Here is a 13,041-nt window from a genome sequence, read left to right as displayed (position 1 = left end):
AGTTTTGGGCCCCCTATCTTAGAAGGGATGTACTGATGTTGGAGAGTGTTCAGAGAAGATTTACAAGGATGATTCTTGGAATGCAGGGGCTAACATATGAGGAGCATTTGTCAGCTCTTGGACTGTATTCATTAGAGTATAGAAGAATGAGAGGGGATCTTATAGAAACATTTCGAATATTGAAAGGGTTGGACAGAGTAGATGTGGAAAGGCTGTTTCCCTTGGTGGGTGAGTCCAGGACTAGAGGTCACAGTCTTAGAATTAGAGGGTACCCACTTAAAACAGAGATGAGCAGATTTTATTTTAGTCAGAGGGTCGTGGATTTATGGAATTAGTTGCCACAAAAAGCTGTGAAGGCCCGATCATTGAGGGTGTTTAAGGAGGAGATTGATAGGTATCTAATTAGTCAGGGTATCAAGGGATATGGGGAAAAAGCCAGAAATTGGAACCAGATGGGAGAATAGTTTAGCTCATGGTGGAGAGGCAGAGCAGACTCGATGGGCCGAATGGTCCACTTCTGCTCCTTTGTCTTGTGATTTTCTGATCAGAAAATACTTCAAACTCTAACAGTCAGATCTATAAACTGGTTATTAATTTATAAACTAAATGAATATAGACACTAAAAAAATTGAGAAAAATGTGAACTTACACCTTCGTCAAAATATTGAGAAGGGAATGCTATAAACAACACCAAACAAGTGATTTTAAAAAATCAGCCATTAGCAAAACATCTTAACAGGCAAGCTCCCAAAAATTGAAACAGAATACAATCTTATTAGTATATCAGAAAAAAAGTTAATCACCAAATCAATTCCTTAATTATTTTCAAAAGACGAACAATTGAAAATAATAAACAAAGGAAAAAAAAGAAACTTAAATGTAAAAGCATAATAAACATCCATACTCCGAAACAGAATACGAGTGTTATCAAAGCAATGGCAAAAACCTCCAAACTTCAAAAGTCTAAATCTTCGAACTGATTATTAACTTATAAACCAAATGAATACAGACTTGAAGCGGCAGTAAATTTATTAGACAGCTGGGTTCGAACGTTGATCGTCAAGGAATTGTTGAGCTTCTTCCATGGATTTAAACCATTTACCTGATTTGTCAGGCAGAACAACCATTAAACAGGCTGGAAATAGCAGAGCTGGTTGATAAAGCTCCGACATCACCGTTTCAAAAAGCAATCTTTCTCGCATCACCTCAGGACTACAGTCTGCAACCAGTCGAAACTTGAGGTCCCTTTCCGATGGGCAATTCGAACTATATGTTCCTTGGTTTGCACATAGTGGAATCTAAGTATAACAGGTTGGGGCTTCAGCTCTCAGAGCGTGATGCGCACGATCAAGTATAGGGGTAGTAGAGAAAGCCTCAGAGCCGAACACGTCCATTAAAAATTGAGAAAAGCTCACCACTCTCAACACCTTCACGGTCCTATTATTCACAGGTTCTGTCTACGACTGCGACTTTCCAGGTCAATAATCTTGAGTTTATACTGTTCCAGTGTTTGAGTAGTCGAAGTTAATTTCTTTTCCATCGCATCAAATCTGCGATCTCCGTCTTCCAGCTTTATCGAGTTCAGCGACTTGCCGCTGTTGTTTTTCACTTTCCTGCTTGAGAGCTCCTAGTCTGCTTTCAATCTCCTTTAATACTACTTCCAAAGTAGAAAGTTTTTTTTAATCGAACTTATCGTCCAGGAGCTTCGACATAGCTTCCAAAGTGAGTGGAGATTGTTTAAGTAGTTTAGGATCTCCGTCTCTCCTTCCACTTCCATTGCCGGCTTCCTTGCCTTCGACTGATGCCTTTTGCTCTCTGGTATTCATTTCCGGCGATTAAAAACCAAAGTTCAGGCATATAAAAGTGTTACAAACGTTTTAATATAAATAGTGAAAGGATGGGAAAAAAATTGGAAAATGAACTGAGCAAAGCCAAAATACGACCTACTCCATCCAGTGCCCCAAAAGAATCTATGTTAGCTGAATATCATGGGGAGTAGCAGGCAAAACCAACCCCCCATTAGCAAGACAAAGAGTTGATCTCTAGCTCATCCATCCACCCTTAGCCTGTGTAAAGGACTAGAATCAGTGCTAGCACAATGATCTCAGTTATAAAATGTTCAATTTATTGCAAAAGTTCTTTGTACAATACAACTCTCATAACGCATACAAAATGCTAGAGGAACTCAGCGGTTTCTGTCCGGCAACATATAACAATCACAGCACGGAAACAGGACATCTTAGCCCTCCTAGTCCGTGCCGAACCCTTAATCTCACCTAGTCCCACCTACCCGCACTCAGCCCATAACCCTCCACTCCTTTCCTGTCCATATACCTATCCAATTTTACCTTAAATGACACAACTGAACAGGCCTCTACTACTTCTACAGGAAGCTCATTCCACACAGCTATCACTCTCTGAGTAAAGAAATACCCCCCTCGTGTTTCCCTTAAACTTCTGCCCCCTAACTCTCAAATCATGTCCTCTCGTTTGACTCTCCCCTACTGTCAATGGAAACAGCCTGTTCACGTCAACTCTATCTATCCCTCTCAAAATTTTAAATACCTCGATCAAATCCCCCCTCAACCTTCTATGCTCCAATGAATAGAGACCTAACTTGTTCAACCTTTCTCTGTAACTTAATTACTGAAACCCAGGTAACATCCTAGTAAATCGTCTCTGCACTCTCTCTAATTTATTGATATCTTTCCTATAATTCGGTGACCAGAACTGCACACAATATTCCAAATTTGGCCTTACCAATGCCTTGTACAACTTTAGCATTACATCCCAACTTCTGTACTCAATGCTTTGATTTATAAAGGCCAGTGTTCCAAAAGCCCTCTTCACCACCCTATCTACATGAGACTCCACTTTCAGGGAACTATGCACAGTTATTCCTAGATCTCTCTGTTCCTCTGCATTCCTCAATGCCCTACCATTTACTCTGTATGTTCTATTTGGATTATTCCTGCCAAAATGTAGAACCTCACACTTCTCAGCATTAAACTCCATCTGTCAACGTTCAGCCCATTCTTCTAACCAGCATAAATCTCCCTGCAAGCTTTGAAAACCCACCTCATTATCCACAACACCTCCTACCTTAGTATCATCGGCATACTTACTAATCCAATTTACCACCCCATCATCCAGATCACTTATGTATATTACAAACATGTATATTATAAAAAAAGTGCAGTCTATGTTTTGGGCTAAAACCCTTCTTCAGCACAGGAAAAGGAAAAGCCCAGGAGTAGATTTCACTGAAATATCACGGTTGTGAAAGCCAGTTGGGGGGGGGGGGGGGGGGTGGAGGTATGGCGTGCACCTCAAATAGCCTCTGACAAAGGCTTAGCTGTTAAGCCCGGCGGAACTGTTCCTACTGACAGGAGAAGGGGCTTGTTATTTTAAAAAAACAATGGTTTCCAACAAACTCCACCAAAGCACAAAAAACTAAACCTGAGTCATAAGCTCAAGAACTCAAAGCTTGGCATCATCTTAAACAGTACCTTTAAACAGTAGTTGATAATCAACAAGAGTGCCAGGAAAAAACAATGGTGATTATATGGTATACTGCGAAAGAAGGGATGAAGTGGTCATGAGCCGCACCCTATTTTCAGGGCGGAACATTAATCCTTGTATCCTTGCTCTTCTGAAGAAGCTTGTTGATATTTGCTTTCACCTTTGTCACCCTAGCACAGGTACTTTGGTCAGGTACGCAGCTGTCATCCTCCAGGTCTTTTAAAATCGTAGTCAGTATTTTCTGAAGCCATTCCTTGTCATATTTCAGATAGGAAGAGAGCAGTTCTTCGACTTGCGTTTCAACTCGGAGAAAGAGTTCTTCATCATCTTTGATTTTAGTGATGACTTGAAGCCCACAACATGACTCCTCAACCTGTGCAATGTTTCTCAGTGCAACATCACTGAAGTTGTTTGCACATACACTGAAAACAACAAGGAAATTATCTTTAGCAGATGCTTCACGTGTATGTATATTCAGTACTGTGCAAAAGTCTTAGGCACATATATACAGCTAAGGTGTCACAGCACCTTTTCACAGCACTGTATTTGTCAACGTACAGCGGAAATCAAGTTTGTAAATCTAAAAAGTACACTGCAGATGCTGTGGTCAAAGCAACATGTACAACAAGTTGGAGAAACTCAGCAGGTCGGGCAGCATCCGTGGAAACAAGCAGTCAATGTTTGAAACGTTGACTGCTGATTTCCACGGATGCTGCCCGACCTGCTGAGTTTCTCCAGCTTGCTGTACGTGTAAATTTGTAAATCTGGTGGGTGCAAAGGAAGTTGGGAATGGTGAGGGAGAATTGCCACGGGAAGGGTGTGGAACAGGTGGCAGAGAAGGAATTCCGGGGCTTTGATTACAAACAATTGGCTTATTGATCATTTCTCTGATGCTTACCACTCCCTCCCCTTTCCTTTCCCTTTTTCCCAACCATGAGTCCACTCTTCCAGCCCCCTTCCTGTTCTCAGTCCATCAGGCCTCAGACAACAGTCAATCAGGTTTATCATTACTCACCTACACCCATGGAATTGGGTTTTTTGCAATAATAACATTACTAACCTTAGCTATATACATGTGCCTGAGACCTCTGCACAGTACTGTAAACCAAGAATCAAGAAAACTCAGTTTTGACCACCTGTGCAAGTTGTAGTAAGGCAAGGGTTAACATAATGTCTGGGCAAGGACAGACTGCAGAGAGAGTGCAGACAGACCAGGCAATAAAGGTCTTTGAAAAGCATAGCTTCAATGATATATAACAGATTACCAGAGCCATTTTGGCTTCTTGCAGATGAGAGAAGGATAGAACAAAATACACAGACCAACAAAGGGACAACTCCTTTACTAAATTCAAAGTAACATAGTTTGTAGTTTCTATTGACTTTTAACACCTGTATTGTGAATGTCGATTGATGTTGCAAGTTATAAATTTAAGTATACATAGTTTACCAAATGGTCAATATACATAACTGTGCCTGAAAATAGCATTTTTCTTTCCTGACTTCAGAACAGTGTGGGTGACAAGGGTCACGCTGTTCTACTTGTGCACAAGTAAAATAAAGTATGTTTGAGGAATGGGTGTGTGCTTTCAGAGGCCAGTTGATCAGTGATGACACACCTTTTTCACTTCATTGCCCAGGTTTTGATAAACTCAGAATTGTACAATGAGTAAGTGACCCATCAGCCCACTGTGCCCATGCAGACACTTCAAAACTTTTTAACTGGTCACACTTCCTGATCTTTCCAGCAAACACGTGAATCTATTGTTCATGTATTTATGAATCTCCTTTGAAAAGATGCATTAAATCTGCAGAATAAACAAAATTTTTCTTATTTCCTTGGATTTTAATTTTTGCTCAGTATTTTAATTCTGTCCCCTCTCAATCTTTGCTGAAACAATAGAAACAATTCATAAACACAAGAGATTCAGCAGATGCTGGAAATCCAAAGTAACATACACAAAATGCTGGAGGAACTCTGCAGCTTGGGCAGCACCAATGCAGAGGAATAAGCAGCTGACATTTTGTCCCTCATTAGGACTGGAAAGGAAGGGTGAAGAAGCCAGAATGAGAAGGTGGGAGAAAGGGAAGGATTGCAAGCTAGCAGGTTATAGGTGTGGATGGGGAGAGGGGATGAAGAGAGATGACGGGAGGTGATAGGTGGAAGATGTGACGGGCTGAAGGAAACAGTAGACCATGTGAGATAGGGAAGGAAGAGGGGCAGCAGAGGGTGGTGAGGAGAAGGAGTAAAAACAGAGTCAGAATAGGGAATGGAGAAAGAGAAAAGGGGGAGAGGGGAGTTACCAGAAATCCATGTTTTGCCCTTTGTCCTCTTCTGTACAATATCCAAATCCACATCTGTTTTTTTTTTCATTTGATTACATGAACCATGTCCCTGCTTTCTACTGAAATACCTCATTTTTGTCAGCCTTTGATAACTTGAGTGTCAGTTAGAGTTTTGAGTAAAAATGCACTTACAATCTTTCTCTTCTCCTTCCCCTGTACTTAGAAAAACACATTATAGCCATGTCTATATCTGTGTTACCAGCTGCTCCTTGGCTGTTACGGATCGCCACAGAGGCAGTGATAGGAAAAGAACTTAACAGTTATATCACATGTCTCACATTCAGGGAAAGTGACACACGTTGAGCGGGTAGTTTTGAAATAAACTGCTTATCACAGGCACACACACATCTACCAAATACTTACAAGAGTTTCTGGAGAGTTGTGTTCAGTCTCAGGTACTGGGTCATGTCCTTTGTGCCATCGTCTGTGATCCCATTGTCATACAAACGAAGCACTTTGAGACTCTTGTTTCCTGCCAGAGCTTTCCACAAAAACCCAGCTCCTGTGGAACCAAAATGGTTTGTACCACTCCTGTAAACAGAACCAAACAGCAAATATGAGGGATTATGGTTTTGATTGAAATATGAAAAATTTTACATGAAGATTTATGTGATGAAAAATCTCACGATAGCATCTCTATTCTGCATTTTGGGTCTTGAAGGATACCACTCAAAATCTCTGCTGACTCCTCGGTCAGTTTGTTGGAGCTTATCCTGGAAAAGAAGGCAATGAAAACAATTAATTTGGAGAACCCCAGCATCACAAACCGCTGACCAGGAGGACTCTGCCTGAATCGAAACACCTGGGGCACAGTCAGGAGAGCGGAAATAACAAGCAATATCTTTCTATTATTTATAATCTTAGAAAGACAGTTAAAATGAGTATAATCTTCAGATGGCTATATGATCAAGAGATCTTGTTTCTATCGGGGGGAGGGGGAGGGAAATATTTGCTACACAAATCAGTTTGAATTCAACTGTGTCCACACTGTGCCTGTATGAACATCCGGTGCCCACACTGTACCCATACACACCTGGTGCCCACACTGTGCCTGTACGCACACCTGGTGCCCACACCGTGCCCGTATGAACATCTGGTGCCCACACTGTGCCTGTATGAACATCTGGTGCCCACACTGTGCCTGTACGCACACCCGGTGCCCACACAGTACCCATACACACCTGCTGCCCACACTGTGCCTGTATGAACACCCGGTGCCCACACTGACCCTGTACGCACACCTGGTGCCCACACTGTGCCTGTACACACACCCGGTGCCCACACTGTGCCTGTACACACACCCGGTGCCCACACTGTGCCCGTATGAACACCTGGTGCCCACACTGTGCCTGTACGCACACCCGGTGCCCACACTGTGCCCATATGAATACCTGGTGCCCACACTGTGCCTGTACGCACACCCGGTGCCTACACTGTGCCTGTACGCACACCTGGTGCCCACACTGTGCCTGTACGAACTCCTGGTGCCCACACTGTGCCTGTACGCACACCCGGTGCCCACACCGTGCCCGTATGAACACCTGGTGCCCACACTGTGCCTGTACGCACACCTGGTGCCCACACTGTGCCTGTACGCACACCTGGTGCCCACACTGTGCCCGTATGAACACCTGGTGCCCACACTGTGCCCGTATGAACACCTGGTGCCCACACTGTGCCTGTACGCACACCTGGTGCCCACACTGTGCCCATATGAACACCTGGTGCTCATACTGTGCCTGTACGCACACCCGGTGCCCACACTGTGCCCGTATGAACACTTGGTACCCACACTGTGCCTGTATGCACACCCGGTGCCCACACTGTGCCCGTATGAACACCTGGTGCCCACACTATGCCTGTACGCACACCCGGTGCCCACACTGTGCCCGTATGAACACCTGGTGCCCACACTATGCCTGTACACACTCCCGGTGCCCACACTGTGCCTGTACGCACTCCCGGTGCCCATATGGTACCTGCGCACACCCAGTGCCCACACTGTGCCTGTACGCACACCTGGTGCTCACACTATACCTGTACGCACACCCGGTGCCCATATGGTACCTGCGCACACCCAGTGCCCACACTGTGCCTGTACGCACACCTGGTGCTCACACTATACCTGTACGCACACCTGGTGCTCACACTATACCTGTAGATACACTGGCTGACCATTTACTTTTAGATAAACTGTAAACCTGCTCATTAATGCAAATACCTAGTCAGCCATTCATGTGGCAGCAACTCAAAGCACAAAAGCATGCAGGCATGGTCAAGAGGTTCAGTTATAAACAACAGAAAATCTGCAGATGCTGGAAATATGAACAACACACAGAAAATGCTGGAGGAACTCAGCAGCCCAGGCAGGATCTATGGAGAAGAGCACAGTCGATGTTTCTGGCTGAGACCCTTCAGCAGGACTGGAGAAAAGGAGATGAGGAGTCAGAGGGCGGAGAAGAGAAACACAAGTTAATAGGTGAAACTGGGAGGGGAGGGGAGAAGTGAAGAGCAGGGAAGTTGATTGGTGAAGAAGACAGAATGCTGGAGAAGGGAGATTCTGATAGGAGAGAACAGAAGGCCATGGAAGAAAGAAAAGGAGGTGGAGCACCAGAGAGAGAGGCAATGGGTGGGCAAGGAGATGGGGTGAGAGAGGTTAAATGGGATGGGAATGGTGAAGTGGTGGGGGGGGCATTACCAGAAGTTAGAGAACTCGATGTTCATGCCATCAGGTTGGAGGCTACCCAAACGGAATATAAAGCATTGCTCCTCCAGCCTGAGTGTGGCTTCATTGCAACAGCAGAGGGGGCCATGGATGGACATGTCAGAATAATGGGAAGTGGAATTAAAGTGGGTGGCCACTGGGAGATCCTGTTTTTCTGGAGGAGCGTGCACAGGTGCTTGGCACAAGGAACCTCACTCAGGTGATTACCTGCTAAATCTGTGACCATTCCCAGATGAGTATCTACTTATGTAAAATGCCAGACCTCCCAAAGAAGCAATCTGTAATCTCCATGTCTGGTTCGCCTCATTTAACTGGTTTGGACCAGTCAGAGTTGAGAGACACAAATATAAGGCTGGGGTGAGCGGAACTATGAAATGATGTTGGCTGTAGCCCTGTACAATGACCAGTAAGAGGGTGACCCAGGTAGGTCAGGTGACCTTGAGCCACTGGGATGGAGACCCAGTGGTTCAATTGATGAGGAACCGTACAAGACTCAGGAGCTCTAAATACGCAGGGGCGATAACTCTCCAACAGCCAGAGACCAACCACCGCGGATAAGGAGGACCCCACAGACACGTGGAGATCGGGACCATGAGGAACACCCGACCAGTGTAGAATCCTCTCCCGGTAATACCTTTTCTCTTCATTGACTATTCATGGAGGGTCAGGGATTTCAGAAGGGTGTACGCACATCCATGTTCCTTTCAGCTTAGACTATAAAGGTTAATTGTCGGTAAATACAGATCCTCTGTGCCTCACTCTTCATTATTACAAGGGGTGATTCTTGAAACAGTGTGATGTGAGTAGTCAAATTGCTTTGATTCAGGAATAAATGTTGAAAGCGAATATTGCTGCTGTTCAATTGAAGGTGCAGTGGACTACGATTTACAGAAAGACCATATCCCCCAGCAAGTAGATTTGCACCAAAGGAAACGAGACCTCTTTATAGAGATCAATAAAGTCTTTGCAAACAGAATGGTTATGCCATCAGGAATGGTCGAGGGGAGGGTTATGATGGCACCATGTAACTGGTGGAGATACAGTGTAGAACAGGCCTCCCTGGCCCTTCGAGCCGCACCGCCCAGTGACCCCAGCCTAATCATGGGACAATTTAAAATGACCACTTAACCTAATAGCTGGTATAACCTTGGAGTGTGGGGCGAAACTGGTTCAGCTGGAGGAAACCCACACAGAAACGGGAAGGAACATATAATCTTGCTCACTGAGGGCACTGGAATTGAGCTCTGAACTCCAATGCCCTGAGCTGTAATAGCATCACGCTAACTGCTACACTACACTGGTATTTATTGCACTGGTAGTGTCTATGCCATTCTTGCCTTGAAAAGTGGCATCGCCACATGAAAGAACAGACTTTGGTCAGGACAGAACAGAATCACCAAATTCAGGACAGAGAATGTGAACAGCATATACGCAGAGTACACAACAAAATAAATTACTGCAACTTGTGCTTAATAGTCTTAAGAAAAGTATTACTCACAAAAGTGTTTTGCATTTGGAAAGCACATCCATCAGCTGCTTTATCCCTTCATCACCGATATTACAGAGCCTCAGATCCAACTTTTCCACTGCACAGTGTTTCAAGCAGTAACGTAAAGCAGACAGGTCCGGCGGGCTCAAAGACATATTGAAAAAATCTATACTTTTCATGTATGGAGACACATCAGTTGTGATGCACGGATCTTGCAATTCAAATAGACAATGCATTAAATTCAGCAATTCTGCCTTGTTAATATCTCGCTGAAGGCTGGTTTTAAACCACGTCCTGAGAGCCCTGGCCACAGAAGGAGTGAGAGAAACTGTATTGTTCCACAACTTGCCTTCGCTTCTTGCTGTTAAGGAGCCCATGAGAAACCTGGTAAAATTGTACAGCTTTTCGGTGTGTTCGGGGCGGAATGACTGCAGATAAAGTTGACTCAATTGATTTTGTGGCCTCTTCCCAAAGCACCAAAGATCCAGACATTTGACCAACTCTACGGGATCGTTATCCAGTACGGTTGCACAATACAAAGCCGCAAATTGTTCCTTCAGCACTACGTGATGGAACTGAAAAGAACTTTCACCATTACATTCCTTTTCCAGGACAAGATTTGAGAGGTACTTTGAAAGCAGAGATTGGTCTATTCTGTAGGTTTTCAGATCAACTGCATTCATTTCAACTTTTGCTGAAAGCAGATTGTTAAAGGACAGTTGCCCTACCTTCAGGATGGTGTCTTTAAACGATTTATACTCAAGGTCAGTCTCACCAATATCATTGGTTTTACAGTTAATCATACAGCAAAGCAACAATTTAAAAACTTTACTGTTCGTCATTGGTGAATCTGCCGTTACATCACGGCAGTGGAAACATCTGTCCAAAATGGTGCATAGAATGTAGCTGTTGAGGGGATTCGAAGCCAGGCATTTGATGGTCTCATTCTCTGTAATGCATCGGTACATTATTGCTGCCTTCTCCTTTTCCCCATAAAACATATCACAATATCTTTTCAACCCATCATTGGAAAAGCCAGTGATAATAAAACGCTGATCAAAATGCTTCTTGTTAACTTCTAACTGCTTTGTATTCCATCGGGAGGTAACCAGCACCTTTGCGTCTCGAAGGAGATGCCCGGATATTAGTTTGGAAACAAGAACACTTACTTCAGCCACACTGTCCAGGTTCAGATCAGAACCCAAAGGATCGCATTGCAGCTGAAAGCCAAATTCATCAAGTCCATCCAAAATGATCAACACATCTTGAGGGTTTTGGAGGACCTGTGTTAGGACTGATGACAAAGGCTTGCACTGGTTCTTCAGAAGCTCCCGGAGAGTGGTCTTTCCTTGAACCCTATTTAAGTCAGAGAACTTGAGAACAATGACACAATACAACCCAGGGCTCGGATGAGATGCCCAGTCTTGCTCCATGCTGTCCACAGCCCAACTTTTTCCGACTCCTGTGTCACCCACTAGCAGGACTCTCTTCGATGACTTTTCCTTCTGAAGTAAAGACAGCAGTTGCGAAACTTCCATTTCTTTTGCAGTATTCAACTCCCATGCTCTGATAAGTTCACCATCTGGGTCCTGTTCCTCTACAGTGATGGTATTAATGGATCCGGCAAATGAGTTGTTGTTCATGAATCTTTTTCGCATTACTGTGCAAAATGAACGTGCTTGGTCGCTCAAGATGTATTCCTTGTAATTCTGTATCGCAGCTGGACAGAAAAAGACATTTCTCGGAATGCATAAGTTTTCTATTACAGATTAACAAAATGCTAAAAATGCACAAATCAGAAATGGGCATCATTTATGACAGCAAATGCAATGCTAGCATTCATTTCAAGAGGACTACAATATTAAAAGCAAGGAAGCTAAAGTCAGATGTAACAGTATTACAGTGAAGTAAAGGAAACGCTTGAGAGAGGAGTTGGCCAGAGGTGACAGGGAAAGAACACTGGCAGGGAAGACAGCAGACCAGCATCGGCTGGAATTTCAGGAAGCAATTCGGATGCACAGAATATGTAAATCCCAAAAAGGAAGAAGTATTCTAAAGGCAAGAGGTCACAACTGAGGCTAGCAAATGAAGTCAAAACCAACATCAAAGCCAAAGAGAGGGCATATAATAGAGCAAAACTTAATGAGAATTTAGAGGATTCGGAAGCTTTTAAAAACCAACAGAAGGCAGTTAAAAAGATAAAGGTGAAATACAAAAGTAAGCTAACCAATAATATTAAAGAGGATACCAAAAGTCTCTTCAGATACATAAAGTATAAAAGGGAGGCAAGTGTGGATATCAGGCCACTGGTAAATGATGCTAGAGAGGTAGTAATGGGGGACAACAAAATGGTTTTAAGTATTTTGCATCGGTCTTCACTGTGGAAGGCTCCAGCAATACGGTGGCAGTTCCAGGTATCAGGGATCATGAAGTGTGTGAAGTTACCTTAACTAGGGAGAAGGTTCTTGGGAAACTGAAAAGTCTGAAGGTAGATAAGTCACCTGGACCCAGGGTTCTGAAAGAGGTGACTGAAGAGATGGTGGAGGCATTAGCAATGATCTTTTAAGAATCACTAGATTTTGGAATGGCTCTGGAAGACTGGAAAATTGCAAATGTCTCTCCACTCTTCAAGAAGGGAGAGAGGCAGAACAAAGGAAACTTTAGGCAAGTTAGTCTGACAGTGGTTGGGAGGATGTTGGAGTCAATAATGAGGTCTCAGGGTACTTGAAGGTACATGATAAACTACATTGGACTAGAATATAAAAGCAAGGATGTAATGTTGAGACTTTATAAAGTACTGGCGAGGCCTCTCTTGAAGTATTGTGAGCAGTTTTGGGCCCTTTATCTTAGAAAGGATGTGCTGAAACTGGAGAGAGTTCAAAGGGGGTTCACAAATTTATTCCAGGATTAGACAGCTTGTCTTATGAAGAGCTTCTGATGGATCCAGGGCTGTATTCACTAG

The 13,041-nt window shown here is 43.8% G+C and overlaps 2 protein-coding genes across 2 annotated transcripts in view; both read right to left on the bottom strand.

Annotated features, from left to right (window-relative positions):
• Window positions 1–1,861: 1,861 nt before the first annotated feature.
• The window catches only part of LOC132403591 (NACHT, LRR and PYD domains-containing protein 1 homolog), a 30,925-nt gene continuing 19,745 nt past the window's right edge, over window positions 1,862–13,041 (bottom strand). Inside the window, exons 6-9 of the mRNA XM_059987017.1 lie at window positions 10,089–11,799; window positions 6,492–6,578; window positions 6,229–6,396; window positions 1,862–3,944 (exon numbers count right to left, since the gene is read on the bottom strand). Of these exons, the coding sequence (XP_059843000.1) occupies window positions 3,617–3,944; window positions 6,229–6,396; window positions 6,492–6,578; window positions 10,089–11,799 (2,294 nt within the window). The 3' untranslated portion in view covers window positions 1,862–3,616. The remainder of the gene's footprint in view (window positions 3,945–6,228; window positions 6,397–6,491; window positions 6,579–10,088; window positions 11,800–13,041) is intronic.
• Window positions 6,586–10,072, bottom strand: LOC132403592 (fibroin heavy chain-like). The gene is made up of 2 exons (XM_059987018.1): window positions 8,021–10,072; window positions 6,586–7,990 (listed from the first exon to the last, which is right to left on the bottom strand). Exon 2 carries the CDS (start codon window positions 7,835–7,837, stop codon window positions 6,827–6,829), a length of 1,011 nt encoding a protein of 336 aa, XP_059843001.1. The 5' UTR covers window positions 7,838–7,990; window positions 8,021–10,072; the 3' UTR covers window positions 6,586–6,826.

Source organism: Hypanus sabinus, chromosome 13, assembly GCF_030144855.1.
Source record: "Hypanus sabinus isolate sHypSab1 chromosome 13, sHypSab1.hap1, whole genome shotgun sequence".
Lineage (NCBI taxonomy): Eukaryota > Metazoa > Chordata > Chondrichthyes > Myliobatiformes > Dasyatidae > Hypanus > Hypanus sabinus.
Note: the sequence above shows the minus strand (reverse complement) of the source record. Positions and strands in the feature narration are given on the sequence as shown.